Source organism: Peromyscus maniculatus, chromosome 12 (genome assembly GCF_049852395.1).
Source record: "Peromyscus maniculatus bairdii isolate BWxNUB_F1_BW_parent chromosome 12, HU_Pman_BW_mat_3.1, whole genome shotgun sequence".
NCBI lineage: Eukaryota > Metazoa > Chordata > Mammalia > Rodentia > Cricetidae > Peromyscus > Peromyscus maniculatus.
The window spans coordinates 36,505,917-36,521,862 of NC_134863.1; the positions used below are offsets into that span (position 1 = coordinate 36,505,917).

The 15,946-nt window shown below is 42.2% G+C and overlaps 1 protein-coding gene across 2 annotated transcripts in view; it reads right to left on the reverse strand.

Annotated features, from left to right (window-relative positions):
• Positions 1-835: 835 nt before the first annotated feature.
• The window catches only part of Tmprss7 (transmembrane serine protease 7), a 35,783-nt gene continuing 20,672 nt past the window's right edge, over positions 836-15,946 (reverse strand). For both annotated transcript variants that reach the window (XM_006975785.4, XM_076548889.1), the window contains 8 exons: positions 14,822-14,958; positions 13,232-13,339; positions 9,705-9,815; positions 8,771-8,887; positions 7,526-7,697; positions 5,630-5,898; positions 3,608-3,744; positions 836-1,027 (listed from right to left, as the gene is read on the reverse strand). In XM_006975785.4, the coding sequence (XP_006975847.2) occupies positions 857-1,027; positions 3,608-3,744; positions 5,630-5,898; positions 7,526-7,697; positions 8,771-8,887; positions 9,705-9,815; positions 13,232-13,339; positions 14,822-14,958 (1,222 nt within the window). In that variant the 3' untranslated portion in view covers positions 836-856. The remainder of the gene's footprint in view (positions 1,028-3,607; positions 3,745-5,629; positions 5,899-7,525; positions 7,698-8,770; positions 8,888-9,704; positions 9,816-13,231; positions 13,340-14,821; positions 14,959-15,946) is intronic.

Below are 15,946 nucleotides of genomic sequence, written 5' to 3' on the forward strand. Positions count from 1 at the left end.
AAAGCACTACAAGGCTTTGAAAATAAAAAAAGAAAATCTTGACAATTTAAATTTTACAAAAAGAATGAAAGGCCAGGAGATAACATAGCTAAAAAGTTTAACTCTCAGAACACTCACCAAAAATGCCCCTGGCCCTTCACTGTTGTCCACCTTTATCAAGATGAGGATCCCACAGATGTGCTTCAGGCCAACTCTTACCATATTGCTTTCTATCACTTCACTGAAGATTGCAAACCCTTAGCTTTGTGTGGGAGTGGATCCACTCTCAGTTTTGTGTCGAGGTGGATCTCTTTCTCTGTATACAGCATGGCTCCTGTGCAGCCATGGTCCAACATGGCGTAGGTAGAACAGATTGGATTGAATAGCAACACTGTCCCTCTCTCCTCGGCCAGTTACCAAATTCTGCTTTATGTCTGTTTGCGAGGTGCCGTTGTTTGGTGCATGGAGTTTTGTGAGAATGGTAACAGTCAGGTGTGGCTTCCCTGAAATTTCTTAGCTGTGTGCTGTGTTTGTCTCAATCCTTGTAAGCATTTCTGCTTGCGTTGGAACACACAGGAAAGATATTTATCTGTCTCTCTGAGTTCTCATTTTATTTTAGAGGCTTGGTTTGTGAGATTGCATTTGTTTTCTTCCATCCGTGAGTCAATAACATTTTGATACCTTGGAGTGAATATCATTATATACTTGGGGAACTTTTATGGAATATATATTAATTTGTCTACTTTGCAATGAATATCAGATGTGCTCAATCTGACATTTCCAGTTGAAAAAAAAAGATTAATTTTATTGATCATAATTACACACTTTTTTGGAGAATCTATCATGTAAATCACAGTCAAAAATCCAACAGGTACAGTTACAAAAGAGAAGGGACATACTTATGAATCCAGGGAACAAAATTTGACACCCTTGTGTAAACACCAGGAAAATTTGGTCTTCCACATCCATGTCCCCAGCTAACAATGCCAGTCAGAATCCATTTTCCATCACTCTTTCTTCGACAAGACAAAGGTCCACCTGAATCTCCCTACACAAAAAGATAATGTAAACGTGAAGACATATATCTCCATCATTTTTGTGTTTAATAGGTTGTGTTCATTCAGACACGGTTTTGTTTGTGCAAGAGAAAGCAATTCTCACAAATTCCCCAAGAATTAACTACTAGTAGTCATTGCAGCACAAAAGTAGTAACAAAAGTAGGGGCTGATGTCTAATTAGTGTTGGCTATATGCCGAGCATCGCCTGGGTTCACTTTATCATCATAAAGACATCACAGTTGTCTTGGAAGACTAACTTCCATTTGTGGACCATTCAGCTTCAGCAGTTGGCTCACTGACCCAAGGTGAAAGGAGAAAAGATTTAGTCAGCCAGGTCCACTGAAGCGACCCGAAGAGCTGCTGGCTGCCATCTGCTTTCATCTGAGAATGCCTCTGACAGCTCAGCTCCACACAGCAGAAGCTGTAATAATTTATGGTTTAAACAATCCCTACAGCCTGGGTCTTTAAGTGTAATATCTGGCTTTTTGTGTTTCTGTTTTAGAGGTGAAGCGAAGAACATGCTGCAGATGTCCCCCTGTATCTCACTCAGTTCAGTAATTTCACAACTCGTTAGGTAGATTCTGACTAGTAGGGAAGCCGGGTCTTTATTATTGTTGCTGGCTCTATAAGTCTAATGTAATGCCCAAACCTTTGTGCTTGTGTAGACCACAGCTATGTAGATGACCAATCATGACAAGCACCTAAAGCACACTAACATTAGCCTCTGTTTACCCTTTGCTACAGAATAAAGATGATAGGGTGATGTGAATGAATTCATATATAGGACCTTGCTGCTATGGGATGGTCTGTATGTCAAATTACTCTGATTGGTCAATAAATAAAACACTGATTGGCCAATGGCTAGGCAGGAAGTATAGGTGGGACTAACAGAGAGGAGAAAAGAAAGAACAGGAAGGCAGAAGGAGACACTACCAGCTGCCACCATGACAAGCAGCATGTGAAGATGCCGGTAAGCCACGAGCCACGTGGCAAGGTATAGATTTATAGAAATGAATTAATTTAAGTTGTAAGAACTAGATAGCTAGAAGCCTGAGCCATTAGGCCAAACAGTTTAAACAATATAAGTCTCTGTGTTTACTTGGTTGGGTCTGAGCAGCTGTGGGACTGGCAGATGACAGAGATTTGTCCTGACTGTGGGCCAGGCAGGAAAACTCTAGCTACACCTTGCCTAGTACTTGCTACCAAATAAGATCTCAGAGGATGGAAGTCATCAGTATAAGAAGATGAGGTGCTAGCATTGTAACTAAGGTTGGCAAAATGTGGAAAAGGCCCCCATTGCTCCTTATGTTCTGAATCATCTATTTGCTCTTTGTAGAACAGAGAGGGATCTGCACGGATTGGAATTAAAGGCTCAGGGTAGTGAACCCCAGAACACTAGCTCCCAGGACAACTGTGGAGCCTACATGAGTGTGTTCTGTCCTGGCCTCCTTCCTCTTCCCTTCCCCAGACTATGCATCAGAGTAACAGGTAAATGAATCCTGTAGTTCTGCTGCTAAGGGAACAAGTAGCAACACTGGGGTACTCTGTATGTGCTATGTGTTGGTGGAAATTTCTTCTGTCTATTCCTTATTTTTTAATAAATTTATTTATTTATTCATTTATTTTACATCTTGGCCATAGTTTGTCCTTCCTTCCCTCCTCCCAGTCCCTCCCAACCCCCTTCTGTCCCCCACCTCATCCACTCCTCCTCTGTTTATGTTTAGGAAAGGGCAGGTGTCCCATGAGTATCAATAAAACATGGCATATAAAGTCTTCCCCATGTATTCAGGCTGGAAAAGTCAACCCAGTATAAGGAGTAGGGTCCCAAAAGCCAGTTAAAGAGTTGGAGAGAGCACCTGTTCCTTCTGTTTGGAGTCGCACAAGAGATCCAAGCTACAGCTCATGCTGGAGAGGATGTGGAGCAAGGGGAACACTCCTCCATTGCTGGTGAGAGTGCATAACTTGTACAACCACTTTGGAAGTCAGAGTGGAGGTTTCTCAAAAAACTGAGAATCAACCTACCACAAGACCCAGCTATACCACTATTGGGCATATATGCAAAGGATGCTCAATCATGCCACAAGGACACTTGCTCAACTATGTTCATAGCAGCTTTATTTATAATAGCCATAACCTAGAAACAACCTAGGTGCCCCTAATTGCCATAACCTAGAAACAACCTAGGTACCCCTCAGCAGAGGAATGGATAAAGAAAATGTGGTACATTTACACAATGGAGTATTACTCAGCTGTTAAAAACAAGGACACCGGGAAATCTGAAGGCAAATGGGTGGGACTAGAAAAAAAGTCATCCTGAGTGAGGTAACCCAGACTCAGAAAGACAAACATGGTATGTACTCACTCATAAGTAGATGGTAATTTTTTAAACCCATTCTTTCTCCATGCTTCCCTGGTCTTAGGCAATGGAATCATAATTAGTATCTGGGCAACTCAGATGAAGGAAGGACGAACAAGGCTTGTCCTAGATAGTACCAGTATTGTGTAGCTGAAATGTGAACGCATTTATGGAAAGCATGGCATGTTAGGTAAGGGGAAGGAGGAAGACTTACTTTGCAGGCATCGCTCTTGCCAGACATAACCCCTGCACAGAGCATCCGGGAAGTGATGATCCCATAGGTGGAAACACAGACGGTTTGATCGATGAGCTCTACCTCTGCTTGCTGCAAAACCGGGGAACCTTTCTTATCTGCAAGATACATTGGGGATAGATATCATGGTGACGGTAAGGATTACACTTCTTCCAGGTTTCACTTGAGCAATCAGCTCAAATGATCTCCTTTCAGCCTCAGAGCAATTCTATTGAGGTGCATCCTATTAGCCCCATTTTGCTTCCAAAGAAATGAAGCCTTGCAAGATAAAGGCCTTGCCCAATGGTACACAACCAGGAAGGAACAGCAGGACACAGCCAAAGGTTTGGCTTCAGCACCTTATCCACAGAGTCACTGTGGACCTGTGGACCTGTAACTGTTAGCACCAGTGTTTACAGTTCAGGAAGGATCCTCAAAAGGAGATACATAACTGATTTACGGGAATCTCCAAGGAGCCATTAAAACTGACTTATTTTTCTACAGCTTCCTCCTTTCTAACTTGCCTGGCTATAATGAATCAAAAAACATACATATACACTCATGCTTAGCAAGAAAACATCTCGAGTGAGTTGGGTAGTCTCTTCCTCTAGTGACAGATGATGAAAGTGTTGCTTAGATTTTTATAAACTTGGTAGAAGCTGGAGTCATCTGAAAAGAGAGAATCTCAATTGAGAAAATGTCCCCATCAGATTGACGCACAGGCAAGCATGTGAGCCATTTTCTTAATTAATGATTGATGGGAGAGGGCTCAGATACTATGGGCAGTATCATCCCTGGACAGGTGGTCCTGGTAGGTATAAGAAAGGTGGCTGAACATAAGCCTGAGCAGCAAGTCTCAGCCCTCTGATGTCTCCATTTCAGTTCCTGCCTTGAGTTCTTGCTCTGACTTCCCTTTATGATGAACTGTAAGCAGTGCAGGGAAATAAACCCTTTTTTCCTCAAGTTGCTTTTCATCATAGTGTTTCTCACAGCAATAGAAAAGAAAACCAAGACAAAATAATAAAATCACTAAGCATAATAAGATATAGGCAGAGTTAGAAGTGTTTGAACAGCTGCTGTTCCTCCTTGGGATTATTAGCCTTTGGAAAACTCCATTTGGTAGTGAGTACCATTACTTCTATAAGTTCATAAGCCTGGTGAGAATCTATGAAACCACCATGGTAGATCTTTATAGTATGACACCAAAGCTGTGGAGTAAACTGAAAAATTACATGTACTGTATTTGCCCTTTCCCCTTGTATCTGAGATTCCAGGAGCAATAGCCATCTGGACGCCAGCTCTTGGGGAAACTCTTCCTCACTGTGTGTTTAAATTCAGCAACAAGACATGAGCCAGGGGACACCTGGGCAAACTGGGTAGAGAAGCTTCCCAAGCATACAGTCTGACCTTTACACACCAAAGATTCCTTTTCTGGATATGTAAAGGAATTACAAAAAGTAATCCCCACTGAGTGGACTGATTCTAGGATGCTGTAATGCCTGGGTTAGAAATTTCAGTCTGAGGAGTTAGGTCCTGGCTGGATTTCTTTCTCACTCCCATCCCTTGGTCAACAGTCGTGGTGTGAGACACCCTTACATAACCTTCCAGACAGATGTCAGAGTTGGCACAGTAGGGTATGCATAGGTGTGCTCTCTCCTTTACAAAATGAACCACTTCTTTAGATGAAAAGAAAGCCTACAAATAACAAGGAATTGCCCTCCTCTAGTGGGGTCTCTGGTACCACTCCAGAGTTTGAAAAGGGCCCATAGTGACCAGTCCTGCCTTGCTCATACAATTCCTCTCTCCCTGTATCAAATTGAGTCCTGCTTGTTTCAGGGCAGGTAAAAAGATCACAAAACACAGATAATAATACCCGCTTCACTTGGCCTTTCCCTTCGCCAAGATGGTATAGTCCGATCCTCTCTGGGAATGCCAAAGCACCATTTCAGCACAGATATCTTTCCATTGCAGGGCCAGGGCATGACCATATTCACTCATACCCACCTGCTTCATGCCTTCGCCCCCAGCCAGTCACCCAGCACTTTTCCCCACTGCGCACTTTCTGGCCAGCTGGGGGAATACATATTGGCTGAATGAGCTGTTTCAGGGTCTCAGGCCAGGCTGTGCTGAGCTGTAGCAAAGCAATATCGTAGTCAAAGGTTTGACTGTTATAGTATTCGTGGACCACAATCCTTCTCACTGGAGAGACAAACTTGGCATTCCCCTGTACGTACATGCCAAGATGAGCCGTCCATGGAGTGGGGTCAGACAGCCTGGTGGAACAGGAATAAAGCGCAGAGTTAGGAAATTGTTTGGAAACAAGTAATGACAGAGCCATGAGGATGCCAAGAGGAGGGCCTTACTGCCAGGCCCTGTCTTAACCCCTGACTCTGTTCAGGGACATATCAAGAACCACAGCCTCCCCTGTCTCCTTGCTAGACCCAGCAACGAAGTAAGCTGTTGAAGGAGTAGTAATAGCTGTATTCCAGAAAATTCTCTCAACGGTATTTTGAGGAAATACCTCAAAAGTTTCTTGCCCTCTGATGTCTCATGAACCACACACAGATCAAAAATGTGAATGGCTACAATTAATTTGTTACTCTTTTTATTTATGCTAATATCATAGACACACAATGACAATAAGGTATTGTTTGGGGGCCCTGTTACCACATTCAAATGAAATGGCTGTCAACAGATGAGACATTGAAGTGCTTTAAGCCTCAGAGTATTAATGAAATACTTTCCTGCCAGCTATCAGAATCTTTACAGGCCAGTATAGTAGCAGCTCAGGCTATAGCCAGTTCACCATAGAAGGGTCTGGAGCTCCTTCATAAGGTTTGGTCTCCCACAGAATCAATGTAGCAACCAGGGAGAATAGGGGTGCAGAGAACATGGATGCTTTGGAAGAAAGCTAAGGACATGGTCCACAGAATGCGTACATTAATCTGCTGAGGAGATGTCTCATAAGTGCACCAGAGACTCAAAGAATCTAAGGCTAAAGTAATATTTGACGCAATTATTTTACTTGTTGATGAAGCTACTTTAGTAATAAGCATGAATCCTAAAAATTCCAGGAAAAACAATGACTCAAATTCTGTAACTTCACTGTAATACTCTATTTAAAATTTTGGAATAATTGGTGTTTTGTTTTACTTAAGATCCAGTAGATACTAAATAGGCTGAAGGGGTTTGTTTGTTTGTTTGTTTGTTTTTGTCTTTTTTGGCTTTTTGTTTGTTTGTTTGTTTTGTTTTTAGATTTACTTATTTCTCTGTGCACTGGTGCCTTGCCTGCATGGATGTCTGTGTGAGTTCCAGATACCCTGGAACTGGAGTTACAGATAGCTGTAAGCCATGCCGGTGCTGGGAAATGAACCCTGTTCTTCTCTGGAAGAACACCCAGTGTTCTTAATTGCTGAGCCATCTCTCCAGCTCCTAGGTATAAGCTTTAAGTGAGGCTATTTTTTTTTAAGTTTTGCTTTTATCCTTAGTTAAAAGAGAATCTGTCCCATAATAACCCCATTGGCAAAGGCAAACAAAGCCCTTCTGGTGACAGTTCCAGTTTCTGCTATTCCTGCATCATCCAAAAGGGATCCTTGCTCTCTAGCCATCCTCAATACTGCCCTTCTCTACACTCCACTCTACACTTGGGTTTGCCCCTATGGTTTGAAAGCCAATTTCTACTTCCTCAGCCTAATGAAAGCGTGTCTAGCCTTGACGTTTTCCTTGTGTTCTTTTTCTTTATGTTAATGACATCTAAAAACAAAAAGTGATATACAGCTGGTTACCCCCACCCAGAGACATAAATGAGCCCAACTAAATTGATCATTTCCAACAGGAAGCTTTTTCCCCAAACCAGAGGTCTGATGTATAGTTTTGAGGGTGAAGATTGGGATGGTCTACCTGTTTCCATGGAAACAATGGGCTGCAGAGAGAAGCCACTCCCTGGAGATGACTGAGGCACCACAGTAGGCTGATCCAACAAAGTGGAGGCTGACCTGCCATGGCCAGGTCCCCTCTTGGGAGTCAGAACCCCCAACGATGCGGTGGAGGGAGGAAGAACTCCTGCTACAGCCTTTAGGAGAGGAAGGGTCATATGACTGAAAGGCAGACAGAAACAAGAACACAGAGAGATAACCGGAAATTCGATCACATTTATGGCTGGGTTGGGAACTGACTCATCGAGCCATCGGTTGGAAATCTCCTGCTGCTTATCTAGCAGAGAGGAAATCTATAGGTCTGTCCAGAAGCAGCGCCAACACAGCACCACTCCTTTGCTTCTGAGAGCATGCCCTGACTTGGAGTCTGCACACGGATGCATGCGGAGGGGGGGGAAGTCCCTGTAGTCACAGCTGACATAAACAGCAGCTCATGGAGTTAGTACTATGTGACAAAGAAACACATAAGTTCCAAACACAAAAGAACCGAGGATGTCTTTGAAGTTGTTCTGACTAGAGAGAAGGCATTTGAAAAAGAATTTGTAAGTTCAAGACGTGGACATCAGCTAAAAGCTTAGTTTCAGAGCCATTGCTTTTTGGTGTAAACGGCATTGATAGGGATGTAGCATGAAACTGTTGCCTCGTGATTAATGACATGTCACATTAGACTAAGGAGAACATATGGCATAAAGAATCTTGGTGTTGTTCTTACAGAGAGTCATAACTAAAAGTCATCCACCCGGCTCTACTGCTTTTTAAACAAGTGATTTCTTCCTTGACTGAGATTACTAGAAAACATCCTGTGTGTTAACTCTATTATCAAGAAGGAAGACGGAGGGCTGGAGAGATGGCTCAGCGGTTAAGAGCACTGACTGCTCTTCCAGAGGTCCTGAGTTCAATTCCCAGTACCCATATGGTGGCTCACGACCATCTGTAATGAGATCTGGTGCTCTCTTGTAAAATAAAAATAAATAAATAAAATATAAAAAAAAAAATGTCAAAAAAAAAAAAGAAGAAGAAGGAAGACGGAACAAACCTCACAGGCTTTTGTCTCTTTGGAACAATGTCAGATACAGTTCACCAACAAATATTGTTGTTTCCTAGATCCCGAGCAACCTCTGTTTGATGAAGGACACTCAGAGGCAATGAAAGTGGACAGTGGATAAAGGAAGAGGGAATACATGAATCAAAAGAAGCCATGTCTACGCACTGCAGCCCTCTTCGTCACTTCCGTCGGCACAATCCACTATCCCATCACATTGCGCATTTTGTTTCCGGAAGCAAATGTCATTGCCACATCTAAAGGTCCTGTTGGTGCATGGGATGCCTGAAAATGAGCAAAAAAGAAGGAAGAATTTTGGGTTTTGTTGTTGCTATTGTTGCTGTTGTAGTTGCTGTTTTTAGTCAGAAACAGATTTGAGGGCATGCCGTGGAACCCTGCAAAAGGAGTGGTAGTCACAGCATCACTGCCTTCTGCTCTGAAGAGGCTGGCAGAGGAAAGGGGGGCCACCCCCACAGGGACCTTTTCCTTCACTTAAGCAGATCCACTGGAAGGCAGGCAAGCAGCGCATACCTGAGAATCACGCCAACTGCCTTTCCTTATCCATGGAGAACACAAGGTTAAAAAAGTTGGCCATATCAATGGCCTTGGGTCATGGTCTCTTAGCTATTGCCTAGTCTTACTCTCCAAGAAGAAAAAGAAGTCATACCATGCCACAAGCAGTCCTTTTAGGTTGTCGGGGGGCGGGGGGGCCGGATAACGAAAAGATACTATGAATTACAATGCATTTGTTCACAATCTATGGGGTTCACTTTCTGCGGTGGAATTAGCAGGTGTCCTCACAGTGTCTGGCACACTCCTCTATGACAGACTTTCATTGTCTAACCTACAGCTAGCATGAAAAACAAGTAAAACCATGAAAACGTGCCAATATTTGCCCAGGAGCACATCCAATTCCACCCCACCTACTGTGAGCGAGTACGTCATTGTTTTCTGGGATGGGTAGGATGACCAGAACAAGAGATATCAGGGCTGAAACTGAGAACGGTTTGGGGAACCGGGGGCAAGATGATCTCTCTGAATGCAGCAGAGCTGTTTGGCTCATTGGGGTCTACAGAAAGGAAGGAGCCCTGTGTGTCCTCACTCCGAGTGCAGTTCTGCTCATCCTGGCCGTCCTCGCAGTCCCAGAACCCATCACAGACCAGAGGGTCACGCTGCCGGAAGCTGCTGGCGTTACAGGCAGGCTTGGCAGTCACTGTTGTGAGAGACAGAAAAGTCATGAACGCAGGACACCAGCTGTGCTCTCTGATGAGCAACAGTGCCCCTCTAAAGTTGTGACTTAACATCCCAAACACAATAGAGTCTGTTTTCTTGAAATGGCATGTCCCTGGAAGGAAACAGGCGTTTAGTATAACTCCTTACTTTGGTATAATTCCTTGTATAAGGGTTACTTAGATCTTGTTTTTGCTATCATGTTAAGTGTGTTTAAATTGGGTGGTTTATGAAACTTCAACTCATTACATCATAAAGAATCATATTTTGTTTTACTTTTGAGACAAGATCTCACTGTGTATCCCTAGCTAACCTGGAACTCACTATGCAGACCAGGCTGATCCCTGAACTCAATGAGATCCACTTGCCTCTGCCTCCTGAGTGCTACAGTTAAAGATGTGTTCCACCATGCCTGGCATAAATAACCTTTTTTTTTTTTTTTAAGAAAAAGAATTCTCATCAACTATCATCTGAGTTGAACTTGCCTACCCTCTTGAAGAAGGTGCAATGGACTGAAATGGGAGACTTTGTCCTATTCATCTCTCTCTCTTTCTTTTTTTTTTGGGGGGGGGTGGTTTCAAGACAGGATTTCTCTGTATAGTTTTGGTGCCTGTCCTGGATCTCGCTTTGTAGACCAGGCTAGCATCGAACGCACAGAGATTCACCTGCCTCTGCCTCTCGAGTGCTGGGATTAAAGGTGTGTGCCACCACCACCCAGCCCTATTCATCTCTTTACCTTGGGTCCCTGACTAAAAATAATAGGTGTTCACAAAAACCTTGGTGAATGAATTAATGAATGCGAGATCTTAAAGGATATCAGACTAGTGGTCCACATGTGAAACCACTTTAAAGTTGTTTTATTCTGATGGACCTACATCCTAAATACCACTGTTTCTTCTTTGATGTACGTCTTGAATTACCTTCACAGCCTTGACAGGCACAGTGTACCAGCAAGCCCCATTAGAAGGAACGTTTTCTCGGTGATTTCTGGATTGTGAAATTTAGCAGTTTTACTGTCTTTGCCTGGATCATCAGAGTGTTTCTTGTCTTAGCCCCTCTGAGGGGTGAGGAAAGTCCACTGCTGGCTTGAAATAGTTAGCTGTCTCCAACAGTGCCTAGCTGATATCCAGAGGACAGCTTCTAAATGGATACAGTGAAATATACTTACAAAAAGTATGTATCTAAAGTAATGACGATGACTTTCATCTGGAGCATCAGAGCAAAACAGTAATAAAAAGAAGAAACCTTCAAGCACTGAAATTGCCAGCATCTATTTTCTTAAGAATAGAAGTCAGGCTGTGATGGTGCATGCCTTTATCCCAGCACTCAGGAGAGGGAGTTGGGCAGATCTCTTGTGAGTTTGAGGCCAGCCTGGAATTCCTGTCTCAAAAAAGAAGAAGAAAGAAAGAAAGAAAGAAAAAGAAAGGAAAAAGAAAGAAAGAAGGAAGGAAGGAAGGAAGGAAGGAAGGAAGGAAGGAAGGAAGGAAGGAAGGAAGGAAGGAAAGAAAGAAAGAAAGAAAGAAAGAAAGAAAGAAAGAAAGAAAGAAAGAAAGAAAGAAAGAAAGGGAAGATTTTATAGATTTAGGCTGCTAATAAGCCATAACTTAAGAAGATTTTGTTTTGTCAATTTAAAAGTATATAAGGGAGTTAGGGGTGTAGTTCAGCGTTAGAGTACTTGCCTAGCATATTCAAGGCACTAGGCTTGATCTCAGTCACACACATACACACACACACACACACACACACACACACACACACCACACACAGTTATAGAGAGATGGGTTATTTTTATGAACATGATTTTATATAGTTGTATAATATGTACATATGTGTATGTAATGTCTGTCCAAAGACATGGAAAGATTATATACCATCACTGTTACAAGAGTATTTAAACACTGAGAAAAATGTTGCCAATAACTTTATATTGTCCTGTAAATTATCTTCTAATAGAATTCCCTGAAATTATAAATTCAGGAATAGATTGCAAATAACAATGCAAAATTAAGATATAAATTCTGCATCTAGACTAGGAATATCCTGTATTCATCCCTTAGTCATTACCAGCATGATGTCAATGAATATGTGGAAGAGGAGGCAAAAAGACTGTAAGAGCCAGAAAACTCTAAAGAAGCAGTGTCTTCCAGACACAACAGGACTGATGCATGTATGAACTCACAGAGACTGTGGCAGCATGCACAGGGCCTCCATAGGTTCAAGGCAGCCCAGATCCCAGTACTGAGAAGGGGAAGTGGACACGAGCTAACCAAGAAGCTATTTCCAATTGACATCTGCTTGCAAAAGAAAAATTATTTTTCTCCAGGGTGTCCTCACTGGGTATATTAACTATGTTTATGGGCTGGTCCCATGCCAAACAGTAGATGGCCAACACAAAACAAACTCAGTGGTATTTTTGTAGACTTTTTCTCTCCTATTGTTTTGTTTGGTATTTTCCTTTCTTTTTTTTTTTAACCTCACCAGCTTTTTGATTGTATATTGTGGTTTCCAATTTTGTATTTTCATGGGTTTTGTTTTTGTGTATGTGTGTCTGTCTGTGTGTATGTGTTTCTTGTCAGGGGACTTCCCATTGGTTTTTTAAAATTCTGTTTTCTTTGCTTGTTTGTTTGTAAAGACAGAGAAAGAGGGTAGAATTGGTCAGGTGGAGAGGTGGGGAGGATTTGAGAGGAACTGGGAGAGGGGAAGCCCTAATCAATATATTGCATGAAAAAAAATTTCAATAAAAAAATAAGTAACTATAACAGAAATAGTAAAGACACTAAGCTGAGCTATCCAGTGTGTTCACCATGTCTGTGTTCCATAAGCAACCACAATGAACTTACCTCTTGCAGATTCTGAGCTCAAGGTGAAGGATCTGTGCTTTCACATAGGATTCTGGTCGATGAGGTCATTAGCCACAAGACATTAGTCCCTGTGGTTGGAGTAATGTATACCACCCTCGCACAACCCCAAAGTATGCAAAGTACATTGCCCTCCATCTTGACTATGGACTCAGCTGTGTGACTTCTTCTGAGCAATGGAATGTGATATAAGCCTTTCAAGGCTAGGCCCTATGGGGGAGCCACCTGTTTCTGTTCACTTTTCCTTACTTTTGTTACTACTATTTCCTTGGCTCAGTGAAAGAAAGTCCATAAAGAGCAGCCATGATCCCAACCTGGAAGGACTCAGCATGGAATGACCCAGTGCTTGAGTCTGAGCTACTCAGCTATGCTGAGCCTCTCAACCCATGGATGCGTGATCAAGAATAAATGATTGGGTTAATTAAGCCATTGAGTTTAGGGAGATCTAGTGACCTACAGCAACTACAGAAACTGGCATCAGCCAGCAGCAGCAAAGATTCTGAGAAGTTACTTATTTATAATGAAGTTGCATTACACCTACCACAGAAAAGTTCATCACTTTCATCAAAACAGTCATTTACTCCATCACAGCGCTGGGCCTGGGGGACGCACAAACCAGACGAGCATCTGAAAGATCCGGCAGGACAAGCTACAGGCAATTAAAAAAAGAAGAAGAAAGAAAGAGAAAAGGAACAGAACATCTTGACTGGGTTCCTAAAAGTCATCAGACTACCTTAGCATAGAATTATGAAGTATTGGTTGGTTAGAGATTTGGTAGAAAAATAGAAGCAATGATACAATTTCTTCATCCAACCAAGACTATGGGTAATTTTTAATGCATAATTTCAAAAAGTAAAGAATAAAAGCAAATTAATGCTATAGAAGTTCAACATAGTAAGACTAATGTCTGGTCTGAATGGCCAGAGCTCCTGCTACCTCCCTCACTGCCCATCTCTCCTTCCAACTTAACCTGGCTACTCATCAAAGATCAAACCATTGAGCCTGAGCTTATGGATGAGCATTACAGAAATAATAAATCCTTTCTCCTCTCATGTGAAAGGACAGAGGGGAAAGCTGCTGTCTCAGTGGCAGTGGGAAGAGTGGATGGCCTGTTAGACCATCATTAGAGTATGTGAAACCATTAGCAATTAAGACACTGTGCTTCTCCTGTGCCCTCAGTGGAAATTCAAACATTCTGAATATCAAATGCAACACTGAATCCAGAAGCAGGTATGTTTGGGGTTGGCAGAGTAGAACAAGGTAGAAAGAAGCTTCTTTCGCGTCATACCCTCATGGAATCTCCACTGTGTAGCTTTTGTTTGTTTCCTTTCAAGCGGTCTAAAATAGCTCCAAGTCAATATCTACACTCTGCAGCTTCAACAACTTCCCTCAAATGTTGCCTTTCCCGGGACCACTTCCTGTCTATGCTCTGCGGTTTCTTATACAAATTTCAACTTTCTGAAAGCTGACCTTTGAGCCATCTCAACTAACTAGCTCTCCCCAGTCACTGTCAGCCAAGGAGAATTCCAGTTGCCACTCCCAGACCCGCTGTATGTTGGTATAAGCACTATGATCAATCACAAGAAGTTATGGCTAGCATAAAAAAAAAAAAATCAAGATGAGTATGGTGTCCCATACCTGCAATCCCAGGCCTGTGGAAGCTGTGGCAAGAGGACTGCCGTAAGTTCAACACCAGCCTGGTCTATATAGGCTAAGTGGGCTACATAGTTAGAATTTGTCTCAAAGGAAAAAAATGAAAAAGAAAGAAAGGAAGGAAGGAAGGAAGGAAGGAAGGGAGGGAGGGAGGGAGGGAGGGAGGGAGGAAGGAAGAAAGGAAGAAAGGCCAAAATACAGAGTTTTTCCTATATTTTAAAAGTCATATGAAAAATTGTATTTCAACTCTAAGTCAGTAATACCAAAAGGTTATTTTTTCTATAATTTGAAATATATCACTAATACATAATTTGATATATATTTTATTATTTTGTAATGTAAAAGATAAATATATAATAGCAGATAACAAAAAACGAGGCAGCATTAGTTCCTTGAATTCCCAAGGCCTGAAGTAAAGGATTGGCCTTGCTTTCCTATTAAGGGCTCATTAGATTTGCTAAACTGAGTCCAAACTTACGTTGACTGATGTTGTAACTGCCATATTCTACCAAAAGAGGTCTGTCTGACAGTCTGGAACTGCCCTGGAGCTGGATGTGCACCAAGGGGCTGGCCACTCGGAAAATGGTCTCATGATCCATGTAAGAGCCACAGTACCTGAGAAGACAAGAGCGGGGGAGGACCTGTGGCTTGAGGTCCCCTAGACTGTGTTCCATTGCCAGTGGACATCACTGATGCTTTGGACATACAGGCTCCCTGAGGAGAGATGCCTCTGGTAGAGCTAAGAATAACAGCTACTTTGTTTGTGGGACTGTGATGTGGTAAGAGCTTTCTCCTTTGCTAAACAGAGCAAACACAGTACTGTTGACCTGTTGCTTCCTTTACTAACAGAACAATTCTTTAATTAACAGAACAATGGATCAAATTCTCCTAGTTTTCATATTTTTATTGTCAAGAATATGTAACAAGAATGGCCTGCTTTTATTCAAAAACACCTATGTAAAGCAGAATAGAATCTCTGAGCTCAGGCTGAAAATATGCAAATAATCCCACCCACAGTTAAGACAAAAGACAACAACATTAATTCAATCTTAATTGAAATCTGATATGCACTGCAGGGCTTGTCCTTGGCAACATTTCAAAGAAGTAACAATTATCCACAGTATTCCCTACCTTGACTTTTTCTCTACTTCCCATCATTATTTCACGTGACCAAGGTTCCCAGTGTCCTCTTGAGTAAATGTCACTCTGGTTAATAATTCTCACTATGTGAGCATTGTAGTTAATGGAGCATAGAATATTACTTTGCAGCAAGATAAGTTAGTTTACTATGTTAGTTCTATGTAGGCGAGGCTTTTCCACTGTGAAAACTGTCAAGTCTCTATGGGAAACAGCTGATATAAGAATTGAGGGGATGATCACTTAGTACCTGTGAATGCCAAGCACTCTAGGCTACCAAGGCTTTTGGGAACTGCCTATGTTCTCAAGGCTGGCATTCAGAAGCACTATCTATGACTTTGAAGGCTTGATGGGAAAAAAAAGCACACATGTATTATTCAGAAGTCTTTGGCAGTTGGCTGAAATTCAGAAAGTGAGAGGATATAGCTATTCTGCCAAGACAGATCACAGCTGTCGTTTTGAATAC